General features: G+C 39.7%; 1 protein-coding gene across 10 annotated transcripts in view; it reads left to right on the forward strand.

The window, feature by feature from the left end:
• Nucleotides 1-18,077, forward strand: part of gbf1 (golgi brefeldin A resistant guanine nucleotide exchange factor 1) — a gene marked incomplete in the record, with an annotated part of 89,192 nt that overhangs the window by 49,955 nt on the left and 21,160 nt on the right. For 4 of the 10 annotated variants that reach the window (XM_053435747.1, XM_053435752.1, XM_053435749.1 and 1 more), the window contains 15 exon segments: nt 1,577-1,695; nt 2,326-2,434; nt 2,849-2,909; nt 6,000-6,054; nt 9,103-9,250; nt 9,835-10,037; nt 12,191-12,374; nt 12,538-12,749; nt 13,097-13,195; nt 13,321-13,515; nt 13,825-14,017; nt 14,190-14,327; nt 14,407-14,498; nt 14,605-14,807; nt 14,971-15,094. In XM_053435747.1, coding sequence (XP_053291722.1) covers nt 1,577-1,695; nt 2,326-2,434; nt 2,849-2,909; nt 6,000-6,054; nt 9,103-9,250; nt 9,835-10,037; nt 12,191-12,374; nt 12,538-12,749; nt 13,097-13,195; nt 13,321-13,515; nt 13,825-14,017; nt 14,190-14,327; nt 14,407-14,498; nt 14,605-14,807; nt 14,971-15,094 — 2,135 coding nt within the window. 10 annotated transcript variants of the gene reach the window in all.

The raw sequence follows: 18,077 nt of genomic DNA on the forward strand, positions 1-18,077 counted from the left end.
GCTGTGTCTCAACAGCCTTAACCACGTATGGACCAGTTCTCAGCCATTGGACTATTTTTTTACTGATGTACTTTGAACTCCAGTTTGTCACAATGAGTAAAATGACTCCACTGTTGCTAGGTTTCATCAAGTAACTTAAAGTATTTTAAGTCAACTCGTAAGCACATGCTCAATCAGAAAGCTGCAGTGTTACATTAAACCTACTTTTTCACACATCAATGTTTGTTGGCAGGATGCATTGTTGTTTTACTTGGGGAAATCTTCATCTGCAACTCCTTCTCCCTCCATTCTTCCTCTCCCCTCTCTTCCCCCCTCTGCTTATTAGTTAATGGATTACTGCTCCTGGGGGCGATGGGAAAGTAAAACAGGCTGGCTCCAGGCAGATAGCTGGCCAGCCGCTCAGGTTTCAAAAACACTGGCTCCTGTTCTCTGACAGCCAGTTTGTCCCAGCCGGCCTCAAACAAAAGACCACATTTGGTCATTAGACCCCAGTCTTTGAAAAGACAATGTGGATGGACCATACGAGGCTTGTCTAGTTGTGTTTATGTGTTGATCTGTTGGAACTGTTCGTGCTTGCATAGTTGACCAACAATCCCTACAATCAGCCTACAGATCACACCATATCTATCTATATTCAGTGCTAATTTCCGTTTGATTGTGTTTCCACCACATGCAGCACAGGTAGAGCTAGTTAAACACTGCTCTGCATTTTTACTGACACTGGATGGTTGAAATAAGTAGTCTATCAATACTTGAAGGCATCCTGTTCCACTGGGATTTCACACTGCAGCCCCACCACCCTGCTCTGAATCCAGAGTCGTCTCTGAACAGATGACGTCTACATGGCAGCTGCAGAAATGATCAGGCTGCTACAGTTGTTAATAGAGCTTTTAATGTAATGTTACTATAGAATTGTCTGTTGTTCTCTGAGTCTTTCATAGAGAGGTCACATGAAGTAGTATTTACACATTCCTACCTAGGCTACAAGTAGATGCGGGCCACTCACTTTTTCTTATTGCCCGAGATAATCCATTTCTCTTTATATGTAGATTTAACGGCCATTTTATGAGGTACAGTTGTGAAATGTAATTTAATTCAATACAGGCCTGCAAATAACAATTATTTTGATTATAGACCAGTTTTCTTCAGTAAATATAAAAAAATGCAAAACAAGTTAACAGGTGATGTCTTCACAATATCTTGTTTTGTCAAACCAATTGTCCAAAACCAAGAGGTATTTGGTTTATCATAGAAGAAATCATTCAAATGTGGGTATAGCTGGAAACAATTACCAAAATAGTCTTCCACTCCCTCCCCAACGCATGTTAGGTATAATCTCAGAGAAAAACATTCAATTTAAACAGTTGTGACATTGTCACCACAACCTGAACATTATAGGCTTTTTGATTGCATCCAATATGTTGTGCTTCGTAAATATGACCTGTTCCACACTGAAGTGTAGGGAAATCATCAATGTGATTAGACTAATTTATCAAAACTGCTCTTGCATGTGTGGTAGTTTGAAAATTGGAGTCAGACATTTGATAAAGACATTGTTTTTTTTGCTTACTCGAAGATGCAAACCATGAAGCGGCAGCAGAGGCCATTGAGAACATGGCAGATGCCGTCACACATGCTAGATTTGTGGGAACAGACCCTGCCAGTGATGAAGTCGTCCTCATGAAAATTCTACAGGTACATCACAGCTTGTTTTATAGTTGTTATTACAGTGGTCATGCTCTGACCTGTATTCTACTTATTAATCCAGTACAGTAGTGTCTATTAAATTAGACAATTATGAAATTCATAGTTGAAGTTCTCTTGAGAGTGTGTTTATTTAAGTTTATGATAATATAAATTAATACATATTAATATAAACAAGTAGAGCTGGGTAAAAGGGCTAATAAATACTTTCCCTTTTTTTCAATCTTTTCCCAAAATCATGCCCATTATGATAGTGATATATATTTTTTGAAACAAACTTAGCAACTTAGATTAAACCACCATCAAATAACGATTTTCAAGCTCTTGTGTTCCCGATATTCATCAATGAGGTCTGTCTGTCCGTCTAATTTTTATACAGACAGCCTGGAGAGTGTAGCTCTGCAGGGATGTAGAGCCTCTAGAGCTCTCTCAGTTAATGCAGTGTAGACAGTACAGTTTTTTGGCAGAATATTTGTTTGAAAAGAGTGAAAATAAGTTATTTTGAAGAGTAAAATAATGCATTTTAATCTAAAATGTGTTTAGATTGAAACAGACAGAATGTTATCAACTTAGTAAGTGCATCAACTGCAGATTTTGTACAGTTGTATTGATCTGTTTAAGGTCCTGAGGACTCTGCTGCTGACACCAGTCGGGGCCCATCTGACCAACGAGTCGGTTTGTGAGATCATGCAGTCCTGCTTCAGGATTTGCTTTGAAATGCGCCTTAGTGGTGAGTAACATGCAACACGTTCATGAACCACTATTTCCATGAGTATATGTTTCACTTTACTTACAGTCACATCAACTCTGCTTACGAAAATTTGTTGTTTTGCCACACTGTAATGTCTTGGTTTCCAGTCGTGCAGGGGGTCAAAACATGCAAATATATCTGGTAAACTAAATTTGATGGCTCATAAAATGGTTAATGAGATAAAAATCCAATCCCACATTTTTTTGGGTGACAATGGGTGTTGGCTCTTTCAGACTTTTCAACAATCATTTATATTTTAATATTTATTGTTTACCATTTAGTGTCTTCTAAATGTCTGTGTCTGGGGGGTCTCTCACTCTTAGTTCGACTGTTTCTTGCCTCTTAATTTCCTTCTGCCTGGTTTTCATATAAGTGTCTCCCCTGTGTTTGCAGACCTTCTCAGGAAATCAGCTGAACATACACTGGTTGACATGGTGCAGCTACTTTACTCCAGGTAAATAAGTAGCATAGTGAAGGATGGATAAAGATTGTGGGTAGATGTGTTTAGTTCTAATTTAATGTGTTCACTGCTGAGGGGTTTAAAGCCAAGTTTATTCTCATATATGAAAACTTGTGTTTATTTAGGGACTGTTTTGTCGGGTGAACTATTTAATCTACTCATAAAGTGCAAGCAGCAATTATCAATTTACCATGTAATGGCCAAATATCAACATTTGAGGCCATGCCATGGATGTAAACACAATTTTCATCAAAAAAGCAATCATTTAGCTTTTAAATGTGGAGTTCTCTGCATTGCTCACACCGATTATTTAGTCGGTTTCATTAATTCTGTAAGAGCAATTTCATTCATAAGTCTAAAGATATTTCACCACAGAACCAGAGCGGGCTGGACTGATACATCACAGATTGGAGGTTTCCTGCATATATTTCTCTCTTAGGCCTCATTATTCATGAATTTCATTTTGCTCTGTGCTTAAGGTCAATGGACCAGAGATTTACTAATGTCATAACATGATTTCTCCTTTGGCATTTAGAAGAGCCTGACACACGCACATGCACCCACATAAAAACACCATCTCCACAAACCCCATTCAGATGCATCAGAGTGCCAGTCACATTCGGTCGCAGACAAAGGGATGAGCCAAGAGAGCTGCACACCGTATGATCTGCATATAGATGAACTTGGTCTCTGCTTCAACAGCAAAGCTCCCAGCCCCATAAATACTAAGAAGCATATATATACGCACGCACACGTACACACACACACACACACACACACACACACACACACACACACACACACACACACACACACACACACACACACACACACACACACACACACACACACACACACACACACACACACACACACACACACACACACACACACACACACACACACACACACACATACCAAACTAGCACTGCCAATGATGCCAGACAGAAGCAATCAGGAAAATAAGCTACAAAAAAAGCTTGTCTGCTCATCTGAATATGAAGGAGCAGACCTGGAGAGCAAACATAGCTCAAAATAAAGTTATGGTGTGATTCACCTCCTCTCTTACGCGTGTGTCAACACCAAGACAATTTGACACAGGATTTGTCATAAAGTTATGCGTTAACTTTAATCCGGCTGAAGTCCAGTGTTGTTTTTTGCCAAGCTTGTTACCAGTACTGAAGATGCCTCCAAGAATTCTTGGCCTGTTTTTATTTATTGGCAGGCCTCTTGTATGGCACCTTGTTATCATCTACTGTAATAAGATTTTACTGTGCATGTATAAAAATAGAAATGCCCAACAGCCAAACTCATCAATAGAGACATCCCTGCATGTGAATAGCAAAAATACATATAAATGTAGTGTCATCTTGTTATTTCATCCTTCTGATACCTCTCTCTCTCTCTCTCTCTCTCTCTCTCTCTCTCTCTCTCTCTCTCTCTCTCTCAAACACACACGGCTCTTCATCTAATTTTGCTTATGTTCAGCCCCCTGACTTGTACACAGACCCTTTGAATGGGAATGGGCCTCCCCCCGATCCACCCCCAACAGACAATAATGAGCAGCAGCGCTCTTCAGCTCCTCATGAGGAGTCTTAGATTGCCTGCTGAAAGTATTAGGCATGTTAATCTGTTGGACCCACAGATCATCCAATAATCATGCTCGCAAGACAACACTCTATTAACGCCGAGTTGATGTCAGAAGGGGGCTGCTGGCTCCTCGTGTGTGCGTGCGTGCGTGTGTGTAAATGGTGTTGTGTGTGTGTTTGTGTGCTCGTGCTCGCGAATGGGGTGACATCTCATTTTCCAGCAAAGCTTTAGAGTCCACAGAATCCTATCCTACCTTTGTGTGGTGCTCTGAGAACAGCAGCCAGCAATGCTCGTAAAATGCTCGAAAAGTTTATTTGTGGCTCAGGTATAAAATGTTGACATTATGACTGTGGTTTTGCCACTTAGGCAGTTTAGGACACACTCTAAAATGCTTTTTTACTAATGTTTTCATCTTTGTTACGGGTAAATTTGGCTTCAGTGACGCGAGACTCGCACCAGAAGGATGTAAAACTCAAAATCAAAGCAGCAGAGGCAGATATTTGCTGTCTTTAAGTAACTAATTGTGCCAAAATGGCATACACAACATAATTGTGATAATCTAAATTTCAAATTTTTGTGAAGTCTGATTACATGTTTGCACAATAAAGATACTATACAACATTTAGCATACCTGTATCCCTAATTTTAAACATAATTAAAAAAAAGATGACATCTCCAGGATCGATAATTTGTGACTCCACTCTGACCTTAATACATTTCAATAGTGCAAAAGTTCAATCATGAAAATATGTTAAATAACAAAACATTTGCATCTGGGCTTGGTGTGTGGAAATCTTGATGAAGGAAAAGCTTGTTGCTAAGATTGAATTGCATCAGTTGGTATCACTTCTTAAAGTTCTTGCAGATTGTTTGTGGTTGAATTACTGTATTAAATCCTCCCTAAAATAAGGGGGGGGGGGGGGGACATATATTTGAAATATTTGTAGGATCCAACACGTAGGCATATTGTGACCAAAACATACTTATTTGAATCATTGCTGTCTGCTGAAATTTTACGAATGTAACATTATTGATAAAAGAAATGATTTAACGATGTGATATTCAATATATATGTGAATCATATCAGATTTTATTATTTTTACCAATTTAATTGAAAGGACCAGATTGTTGATATTGAGTAATACCCCTTTGTGGAGCATCTGCTATAAGTGAATGTTTGGACACTGGAAGTTTTCCTCCTGCATCAAGGTCACAACACTTCATGTATAAAAAGCAGAGTGCGGACTGTCAGTGAGTGTGGACCAAACTCCTAATGTTTGGACTTTGTTTAAACTGAGTACCAGTAAATATAGATTATAAAATAGCATAGAAGCAATGTACTGCTACTGATCTAATCTGCATGAAAGTTAGTGAGTTAAAAATTCATATTTGTTTGAAATATTCACAGTTTGCAACACTGTCTTACATTCATTTCAGGGGGATTTTTTTCTGCAGAAACCGATTTTTCTAAGTTGTATGTTATTTTTCTTACAGACTCCCACAATTCAAAGAAGAGGCCAAGAGTTATGTTGGTGCCAACATAAAAAAGGTAACAAGACTGAGATATTGAATATGCCTGCTTATAGTTATTGTTTTTTCTCCCTCATTTTTACTGTCTTGGGTTTTGTCGTTATCATTGTGCTGTTTTTCTTTAGGTTTCTGTATATGGCTGTTAAATACAGTTAATGATTTAAAGAACTAAGAAATATGAACATGTCCTAAAGAGCACTAATCCCTGCACGTTGGTATTCTATTTACTTAAAAACATCTTATCTAAAATGACCCTTGAAGATCAACGTCTGGATAAACCTATGGTTCTCCTGCCCCTGTCACCCATTTCTAACTGTGTACCCCCCCTCTGTTACAGTCTTATTTTTGCCCTTTCAGTTTAGTTTTGCTTTTTGAAACATTTACTGTATGGTTAAAGTCGTCCATCTGTCTGTGTCTGCGCGTTTCCCTTTCCACATGCCCAACACTGTATCCTGGACACTCAGGATCTCATTTGAGTAGAGGCACAAGTCAGAATTGTAGAGAGAGGGCTAGTAAAAAACAGTTGTTTCTATGACTATGACTAATACTAATTAGTCAACTCTAATACTAATGAAAGAGGCTACATACTATACGAATATGACAAAAATGTCAAATTTAGATGTTTTTTAATGGCTGCCATATTGCTGTTATTAAATATATTATATTGTTGTTGAGCTGAGGGCAATAGTTCCAGCAGTTGCTGCTTTTTTTTTTTCATGGTCTGTCTCTCCATCCACTCACTCTGCCTGTTCATCAGCTTGCTGCCCATCCTTTAGTGATTGGAGCAAATATGGCTGTGTGTGTGTGCGCTTGCATGTGTGTGTGTTTGTGAGCACTTAAAACCCTATGAGCTGTTATGGTCCCACTCCCCCACCATTAAGCGTAAACATGTATGCCTGAGTGTGTTGGTCCCACTGCTGACATGTTACCCATCACTAATCACGGGCACCTGCTCGCTCCCCTTCTCTTCTGAGGCTTACAATATCTTGTGGAAAAACAAACGAGTGCAGGTAAGGAAGATAACGTCAAGTATAAGGGCTGGAGAATCTCTTCCTGTAACCTTTCCCCTGTCCATCTTTAAAGACCACTCACTAAGCTTCCACCCCGTAAGACTGTAAACGTGGCTAAAAGCAGGAACTTGACAAGTGCTTTAAGAAATAATCATCTCATATAAAAGAAACTTAGCGTCTAATGTAGTTTATTCTGAATTGTCTTTATCATGTTAAACAGAGTTCACTATGATAAGTCTGTGCTTGTGAGTGCTCTCATTCCATTTGTAATATTATTGAATTTTGTCATCTTTTTTTGTTTTTTTTACAAACTCATGCATATGTATCAGCTTCTGCAAATCATGCCAGCCATAAGCCCTTTCATCTTTTACTGGATCGAGCATGCCTCAGTATTTTGTTTAAGAATAGATTACATCACAAGATAGATTTGAGAGTGTCTGAAACTGTAAATGTTTTGCATAAGTAAAAACAACCCTCACAATGAGGAAACGGAACCTTTTATATTACAGTAACAGTAACCCACATCAAATCATACTAAGTGGCTGAGGCTCTTCTTGGTGTACAATGTTCATGTATATGCTATGCTGTTTTTGTTCTATGCATTGTGTTGTGAATTTATGAATCCGTGTTTATTTCAGGCTTTGATCAAATAGGCTCCTCTCTGTTGAACCTCACTCAGTATCTCACACATTTACAGTACATCATCTCTCAGAGAACCACTAGACAGAGGGGTTTTATTTTATATTTCATCATATGCATCTTAGTCTTCTGTTCCAGGCATATTATACAAGACAATTAGACCAAGGACCATAATTAACTATAGAGTTTAGTATAGTGCAATAAATTTAAGTTCAGTGTAGGGCTGGGTATTGCCTACAACCTCACGATACGATACGTATCACGATACAGAGGCCACGATACGATACTATCACGATACACGTTGCTTTTGAATAATGACCATGTCCTGCACAGAATTGACTACAACAGTTGTTCTTTATTATTCCATATAACAGCAAAGGCGAAGTCTTAGGGATCGCACCACTCAAAATACTTAAAATTCTGGCCATTAAAAGATCTTAAAAGTAAAATAAAAATAATTATCATTCTAATCCTAAGCTCACGCATCTCCTCCCAAGATCCCCGGATACGGTGTTTTTAATTTCCCTCGTAAGTGCCGAGTCTGTTGCTTGAACATGAGCGCAGTTGCACATCTGGGCATGCAGCGTGGCTATAATGTTCTTCGGACATTACGAGTGTTGCAGCTTTTAGCGGTTTCAGGGCTTTAGCCTCATCTTCAGCACAGGCCAGGTCCGCTTCAGTTAAGGTCCACAACTCCTTGGCATTTCTCCACACCTCAGTGGAGAATAAGTAAGAAACAGTGGGCGTCTCGAGCGCACGTTGAGCGGCCAAATTCAGACTGCGAGCAAAGCATTTCACGTGCAATAACTCCGCCAGTTTTTCCGGTGTTTCTTCCTCGCTTGTTTTGAGTTGAGACGTGTGCTGTTTTTGCCTATGCTGCCCCCTTTGGCATTATTGTGCACTGCACCATAGGTGAAGTTTCGTTTTCAAGACGGCCGTCAAAGCATTTGATGCCGTATCGATACAGTAGCATCTGCATCGATGCGTGCATCGGCATGACGACGTCACGATATATCGCCATATCGATTTTTTGAGCACAGCCCTAGTTCAGTGTGTAGAAGTGTTAATGCTGTCGAAGGGAAAATATGCATCCGTTTAGATGAGTTTGTCCTTTATTTCAAACAACACTCTGATTTAACATTGCACTCCCATAAACATTGTGTGGCTCAAGATGGATAGTTTAAAACTAAAGTTGGAACCGTTAGTTTTGCAATAAAACTAGAGGCATCATCGTTTTTTGTCCAAACACTATTGTTCCTTATCAAAGCCTGACTGCATTACCTATAATGCAATTTGACGGTTAACATTTATCGGTGTGGTGTTTGGCACAGTCTGCCAGTAGTGGATAGATAAGGAGATTGCTGCAGAGGTCTGCTAAACCCAGGACTTGCTCAGTGATGTGCTCTTGTTTCCTGTAGTTGAAGATGCGTGCCGGTGGAATGAGTGAGTCGTCCAAATGGAAGAAGCAGAAGCGCTCGCCGAAGCAGCCGCGACACATGGTTCGAAGTCCCTCCGGTCAGATGGACCCAGCCCAGTCCAGCACCCTCAGCAACAACAACCTTTCAGGTGAGAGACCCTCCGTTTTAACGATATAATCACAATCATCAGTGGTACGGTTAGTGTAGGCCGATGTAGTCAAAATCTGCAAGTTGTCTTCTGTTAATAATTCTGGTCGGGTAAAAAATCAGACAGTGAAGAATTGCTGCATGTGTGTAGGTTTAGATAGTTCACCCACAAATGAAAATGTACTCATTATCTACCCCTATGCTGATAGAGGGGTGGGTGAAGTGTTTGACTACACAAAACACTTTTGGAGTTCCAGGGGTCTACAGTGCTGCAGTCAAATCCAATATATTTGAAGAAACTCGTGAACTATCATCAGACGTGAAAAACAACAGAAAAAAAAACTAAACAGAAGGGAATTTTAAAAGGTGGAAAAATAATCAAGGTTCAAAACAGATACAAGCTGACCTCAAAGATCAAGGTTCAACAGCAGTAATTGAAACAGAGACTTAACTTATTAATAGAAAATGTATATTTAGACTTGAAGGTTATCCACACTTTAAGCAAATTCTGTACATTTGTGCACACGGATATATGGTGAGACGCGCCATTTTACACCATCAAATCATATACATCTGTTTTGTTAGGTGGCGCTCCCTTCATTGAGCAGGGCCTGTCTAGCTTACCAGCCACAGACAGTGCTGGCTCATCCATTTCCAGCCCTACAACCACAGACAGTGGACTGGACACCTGCTCCAAAGCCACCTCCAGAGAAGACTTGTCTGACCTGGAACAATGCAGCTTGTCTGCAAACAACCTAGGCCCTGAGCCCAGCTCTCCAGATGCACACGTAAGACTTGAAATATACCGTAACGTTTAACTTCCTGCAAAATATTAACAGCTAACTGCTACTTTCCCGGGGGCTGCAGAATAATAGCACCATTGGTTCTTCTTTGAATTATTTCATTCACATTAATCTATTCAATTTAATTACACTACTTTAATTCACTTTATTTGAATTGATTACATGGTTACTTACCATTGTTACTTGATCACAGTACTTAATTTAACTTTATCAAAACTGTACTTTATTTAACTAGCTCTACATATATGGTTAATGTTGTGGGTTTGACTGAGGGGCAGAGTGGTCGCCTTCCAACCAGAAGGTCGGTGGTTCGATCCCGGTCTTTCCCAATACAGACCATTAGAATTTGTTAACATTTTCCTTTATTACAGAGTAATCTAATTAACTTTATTTCATTATTTTGCACTACTTTATTTAACTTAATATAATTGCTCTATTTAACTTTGTTGACATGCACTTTAAGTAATGTTATTTAGTACTGTATTCTACTTTATAATAACTGTAATGTATATTAACACTGGACTGCACTCAGCTTCATTCTAACTGTTGTTTTTATTAGCACAGTACTGTATTTAACTAACAGGTAGAAGGCTTCTATGCGGGCCAAGGACTTAGTGAGCTCTTACAGTTGATCCGAATGACAGATTCTTCATTAGCATGCTTTTAAAACGGAGCCAAGAGGTTTATGGCACTGATGCCGTGGAAATAAAACACTGAAGGACTGACTGATATGTGATGTGCATGCTTTTTGAAAATATGACTCATGATATATTGCTACTGACACCAGTGTGTAAACCCAAGTGATATCTAGTGAGACCCTGGTAGGGGAGAGCGGGGTAATGTGAGACATTTTTTTCATTTGCTCCCCTCTAGGCGAGCTAAAATGATATATCAGTAAAATTTACACATTTCCATTTAATTCAGGATATTTCCTAGCAATGGAAATTATCAAACTTGCTTCAGGACAAAGGGCAGTGAAAATATGATTGTTTTTTAAAAAGTGGTCTTGTGTCTCACTTTACCCCAGCTTAGGGGTAAAGTGACAGACCGGAGAAATCAAGGGGGTAAAGTGATCCACTTACTTTTTCCACTTGAAAACCACCATAACAACACATGTTGTAATAGTTCAAATCCTGACAGCTAGATTGACAACCACACATTCCAAAACTAATATCGGACTAGTAACAGAATCATGGGGATTGGTCAATTAAGCACATTTATGATTATTATGATTCATGTGATCTCTTTCACACCCTAGCTTACCTGCACATTGTTTCTCTGTCCAATTGGCAGGGACAGGGATATTGTTTTTCTCTGCGTATTCAAATGCCAGTCCACGGCACTTAACTGGAGCAAGGCCATAGAACTGGTCAGCTAGTTGTTTCTTAGAGTTTGGCAAGCTCCTCCTCCATCTCATCTGTGAATATTCTCTTTGCCTCAGCTACTGCACCCCAGGCTACTGATTTTACTTTCCCTTTCACTTTTTTCTTGATGAATCTTTTGAGGGTTGTCTTATCAATATTTCTATCCCTTCCAGCTTTTCTTAAGGACTTCTTTCCTTGCATGACCTCAGCGGCTGCACTCTCCATCTCTGCAAGGGGTGTTTGGCCCCAGGTTGTCTTCCTGGTGGAGTTTCTTGGCATGATGGCTTTTCTACAATGTTTATGACATTAAAAAATAAAACATATGTAATGTAATATTACACTAAAATATGTTTAAGACTAAACTTAACTTGTACTTCATGTCTCACTTTACCCCACAGCATCTGTCTCACTTTACCCCATAGCCAACATTTTAGAAAAAACATCTCTTAGCAATTCAGGCTAATCTTCAGCTAGCATCAATTACATGGTTGTATATGTTGGAAGTTCATCAACATATATTTACTTTTACATGCAATGAACACATTTTTGTGAAAAAAACATAATTACCACAGCACCAGCACCAACTTCTCCTTCATGGCAAGGGAGGAATGGGAGGGGCTTATAAACATAATGATCACATGGCAACAAATGTGTACCGTTGCCTAGATACAGGGGGTGTCTCACATTACCTGATGTCATTACCCCGCTCTCTCCTATGTGACTTTAACTTTGATGATGATCTATGATTTGTGTTCTGTTTCCATTTGTGTCTAGTCGGAGGGCAGTCGGGTTGAACGATCTCAGTCGGCCTCAGTGGAGTCTATCCCTGAGGTTCTTCAGGACAAAGACTCTATTACAGAGCGGTCCGACAGTACCTCTGTTCATGATATGGATTATGTCAACCCCCGAGGAGTCCGTTTCACACAGTCCACACAAAGAGATGGTATGGATATTGAAGGTTTTTATGTTTATATTTTACTTGTATCTTCATACCACTCTTTCTTAGAATGATAGGTTTACACAAACATTACAACAGAGCTAAACAGTATGTGCATAGTTTAGTTTCTTTAGATGTCAGATCTTCTTTTCCTTAATCTCCATCCTCCGTTTGCTTCTTTTAGGAGCATCCCTCATTCCTTATGGCCTCCCATGTCTAAGGGAGCTTTTTCGCTTCCTGATCTCACTGACAAACCCCCATGACCGCCACAACACTGACGCAATGATGCACATGGGCCTGCAGCTGCTGACTGTTGCACTTGAGTCAGGAAACATGGCTAACTATCAGTCGTTACTAGGTCTAGTCAAAGATGAGCTCTGCAGACATCTCTTCCAGGTAAAATAGCTGACACTTCAATGGAATCTTAAATATGTTTGAATTCATCATCTCTGCAAATCTTTGCTTTGAGTAAGATTTTCAAGATATTGAGGTGTATATTTGCCACTTCTAAACTTAGTTTTGTGCCATCCATTAGATGTCTGTGAAGAAACTAAAAGAGGATGATTGTAAATCTTTTTATTACAAGTCAAAGTATCAACAAAAATCAAGTAACAATAAATAAATGAGTTAGCATCAAGAACAAATCAAAAATAATATTTGTAGAAAGCTTGACTGATTGTCTGTTTCAAATTTGTAATTCATTGCTTTACTGTAAAGAAATGTTGTTGATTTCTATGTTTTAGTTGCTGAGTGTTGACCGTATGAACCTCTACGCTTCTTCCATACGAGTTTGCTTCTTGCTTTTCGAAAGCATGAGATTACATCTCAAGTTTCAGCTCGAGGTAACACTTTATTATCAGTACTTCTTTCTCATGAATATATCTTTATGTTTAATTGTCAAATGACACACTATATGGTCAAATTGATCCTGAATGCCTAATCATTACCCTGTGTGCTGAACTGGCAGATGTACCTTAAGAAAATGATGGACATCATCACATCAGAGAACGTTAAGATGCCATATGAGATGAAGGAGATGGCTCTGGAGGCTCTGGTGCAGCTGTGGAGGATCCCCAGCTTGGTCACCGAGCTGTACATTAACTATGACTGTGACTTTTACTGCTCCAATCTGTTTGAAGACCTCACTAAACTGCTGTCCAAGGTAGCCTTCCCTTATTGGATCACTTATACATATAGTAAAGAGGAAAACATCATAAATTCTTATAGGAATCTTTTTTTAGATAGACCAAACTGATCTTTAAACAGGTCATAAAGTGTTAAATTTAATAATTTTAATTTGAAGCTGTTTTTTATTTATTATACAACACTCTTTTTCGTAAGTGCAATTATCAATCAGACAAATGTCTTAAAATTGTATTGTATTTGTATTCTATTGTTACATGTCTAATGGATTATGAAATGTTGATTTGTTATTTTAAATGAAAACAGTTTTTCCGTCCTCTTTCTACAGAATGCGTTCCCAGTGTCAGGGCAGCTCTACACAACGCACCTCCTGTCGCTGGAGGCTCTCCTCACTGTGATTGACAGCACTGAGGCTAACTGTCAGGCTAAAGTGCTCAACAACACTGCTCAACAAGAGCAGTCAGAAACACTGCTGGCAGAGGGAGAAAGTTTCGGCCATAGTGGACCAGACAGTACAACTGGTATACTCACCCCTGCAGACATCTGACTGTTGCATAAATGTTTTTTCTTTAGGCTTTTACAATGCTTAAAATATAAAGATATAAAATAATGTCACAACTGTCTTAAATCTCTAGCTTCAGTGCAAACATACCAGTCTTTAGTTTTCTAACAACAACACAATTCTATTTTCAGATCTTAACAGACTTGACAATACCAATGGTTTGAGTGTTCCACAAGCTCCGAGTGCACCAGTATGTCCACCAACCAGTGGTCATCTGATGGCAGAGACGATGAAACTGGGCAGACAGGACCAAGGCGACAATGATGATGGTGAGACTTTGATCTGAGTCACTTTTTTACCTTTAAACCTTCCTCACCATTGGAAGTTGAACCTTATTTCATCTTTAAGCAGCTGAGAAGAGAGCACCAAAGAAGCCTCAGCGTTTCTCATCATTTTTACCCGATTCACAAGAGTTGATGGAAATTAGAAGAAAGAAAAAGGTAAGTGATTGTGACCAACAAAGGTTTGTATTAACATTTCACATCCACAGCCAGTTATGAAATCAACAACTGCACCTTCATGATGAGTTTCTTGCTGTATGTCCAGCTGCTGATCACAGGCTCAGAGCAGTTCAACCAGAAGCCCAAGAAGGGAATTCAGTTCCTGCAGGAGAAAGGCCTCCTCAGTAGCCCAATGGACAACAACCAGGTGGCGCAGTGGCTCAGAGAAAACCCCCGACTGGACAAAAAGATGATTGGAGAGTACATCAGTGACCGCAAGAACATGGACCTCCTGGACAGCTTTGTGAAGTACGATGAAATTCCAGCGCATGTGCATGTGTTGATCATTTTATGTACCCTCACCTCATAAAGGGTGCAGAGAGTTTGGTTTCCAAGGTTCATTGTCGAATTTACTGTGACTAATACACAATGCTTGGAGGACTTATTTAACTAATATGAATCCTTTTCACAGCACGTTCACCTTCCAGGGACTTCGTATTGATGAGGCCCTGCGTCTCTACCTGGAGGCCTTTAGATTACCTGGAGAGGCTCCAGTCATCCATAGACTCATGGAAACCTTCACAGACAACTGGCATGTAAGACACATTTTCTCAGCCTTGACTGTTATACGGTCACTGTGTGCTTTATAAGGAACACCTTTCCAACTAGAATTATCCTATCGCCCAATCATATAGAAGCAGTGCAAAACATTAACTCCTGCATATACAGGTCAGGAGCTTCTGTTAATATTCACAGCAAACCTCAGAATAAGATCTAAGGGATTTTCAGTTTGACAGGATCGTTGGTTAGAGTATCTCTGAAGCTTCTGATATCCTGAGATTTTCATACACAACAGTCTGTAATTTGTTTTTTCTCAGATGGGGAGAAAAATAAAAGCCTGTGTTGAGAGGTCAGAGGAGAATGGTCAGACTGGCTAGAGTTGACAGAAAGACTGTGATAACCGCTCTTTGCAACTCTGTGTTGAAAAGAGAAGCAATAACAACTCATCCAACCGAAGATGCAGTGTTAATTTTGGCAGCTATTTTTGATTTAGTCTTAGTCTTATTCTTTTGACGAAAATACATATTAGTTTTAGTCACATTTAGTCATTTTAATCCTTCTTAGTTTTAGTCTAGTTTTAGTCGACGAAAACTAATTACATTTTAGTCTAGTTTTAGTCACATTTAGTAGCCACATTAAACTCCTTTTCTTCTCTTCTCAGGCCCAGGGACCCTGTGTTGTGTCTAAAACTGCAAAATAGTCTAGCTTGCAGTACTTAGGTTGTCCATTAGATATCCTTACCAGCATAAGTCTATAGCAGGGGAGGGCAACCTTTACTTTCAAAAGATTAATGTTGCCCCCTCTTCCCCCAAATAAAATTTGTCTGGAGCCGCAAAACATATTTGATAACAAAGCTAATAAAGTTTAATATAAAGTTATACTATACAAAATTATAGTTTGTTGCATTTACGAAATTATAGAACGACAATAAAGAAAACTCTTGACATTTTATTGCTATTTGTACCTGTTACAACAAAGGAAAACACAGAACACTTATGAAGAGAAGAAAATACACAGGCAAGTGTCAGCCTACTTTGAAATAAATTAAACACAGAACTTTGTAGGGCTATTTGAATAAGAAGTACCCTATATTGAAATAAATAAAATCATATAGCTGCAGCCTAACAGCTTAAAAATATATATTTAGTTTTAAATGTGAAAACAAAAAGTGAGAGCAGGTCAGGCTGGAGGCGGACACAGAAACTGAAACTCGGTACAAACCACCTGCAGCTTCTGCTCTGATCAAGAAGCTGCTGCGCTGATCTCTGAGCAGCTGAGACAAGAGAAACTCTGTGTTTTCACTGTTTCCATAGTTAAGAGGCTGCTTCACATGGACGAGCTCAGATCTTGTGTCTCTGAGCGAGTGAGCGTGACAGGGGGCAGAGCCTCGGTACCGGTGCGCTATCTGGGGCGCACACACACACACACAGACGCACACACTCACTCGCCCTCTCCTGATACTTCATGACGGCCTGATACGATGATGTTTAAATGAATTATTGTGACTTAGTCAACCACCAACATTTTTCGTCTCGTCTCGTCAACGAAAGTTAAAACAGATTTAAGCCTGAAACATGCTTCTGCGTTTTCACGGGCCCGTAAGCGCAAGAGCCCTTCCGGGTCCCTTACGTGCTTATGTATCCCTCCTTACGTGCTGACGGGCGTCGCCCCACTTTTCTAAAATTTACGGCAAAGCTCCGCAAGCTCACTCAGCCCGCAAGGCTGTGATTGGTCTGCTCTACATCCCTTCTGGAGCTGCATTTCCGGTTTCAAGCCCCATAATACAGGCAGAAACAACGGGAGATTTAGAAGAATGAATATGGACCATATAGAAGAGCGTTTGGCAGAAGAGATCCGAAAGTATGTCCACTTGTATAACCCGTCACTGACTGGCGTATTTGTCCGCCTGAAAAAGGCTACAAGGAGCCGCTGTAGCTATGTAAATAAACAATCGATGAAGAAGAAAGAAGGCGTCTCTCAGGTCGTCTTCGACAAAAAGCATTACTCCGCCTAGTGTTCTGGCGCGGAATTGCTTTGTAAGACGCGCAACGGTTGGGGAAGCATGAATGACAACGAGTCTTGCGCCACAGCGGCGTGAAAAGACGCAGACGCAGTCGCAGAAGCATTTTGCAGGCTTAAGTCATATTTTTTATTTTCAAAGAATCGTTTTCGTTACGTCATCGTCATGGAAAAAAGATCGTTAAAGATAATTTTTCGTCATCGTTTTCGTCAACGAAATTAACACTGCGAAGATGGATGCTCTTCAACAGCAGAGACCACATTAACATGGATATTGAGCCATAGCTAATCTTCTGTACGCATCCCATTTAAGGCATTTTGAAAAATGGCTGGTAGTAACTGCTATTGTCAAAACAATGTCGTTATCAGCAATGGATATTACATGGTATTGAAAACACAATAAGTTGAATTTGGCTGCCATTTTTCAAAATGGCCACTCCGAATGGTATGTAAATTTGAAAGCAAAAACGTTGAGCAAGAGTCTGGATAATATCCCAAACTCTCATTCACTTGCATAGTCTCCTCTTCACCCTTGTTATTGACATATTGCTTCACCTCAACCTTATCTGTAGCTCCCCGTCAGCTCTGAGCAATGTGTGCAATAGATTGTTGCGCATGAACTAACAAACGGCACAAGAAACACTTAATATATCTAATCACTTTTGAAGCTTGGTAAGGTGGGCAGTATGTTTTTACAGGGCTGTATCTCCCCCACAGATCTTTCTATTTCTATGTAAACCTTGCACACAAACAAACAACCTTTTTCCCATCTAGTAAAGCCAGCCTGCTCAAATGGTCCTTTCCATCATAAGATACTTCTAGCTATAATAAAAGTGTTGAAGTGATAAATCAAGCACTGTCACATGATTAACCCTCTAAATTAGAGGGTTATTGTAGTAGGATGACATAAGTGTTAGGACTCACACGCACACATGGTGGTGGACAAAGGAAAAACTACAGGGGAAAACATCTGACTTATGAAAATAGCTGTAGGAGCCA

Source organism: Pleuronectes platessa, chromosome 12 (assembly GCF_947347685.1).
Source record: "Pleuronectes platessa chromosome 12, fPlePla1.1, whole genome shotgun sequence".
NCBI lineage: Eukaryota > Metazoa > Chordata > Actinopteri > Pleuronectiformes > Pleuronectidae > Pleuronectes > Pleuronectes platessa.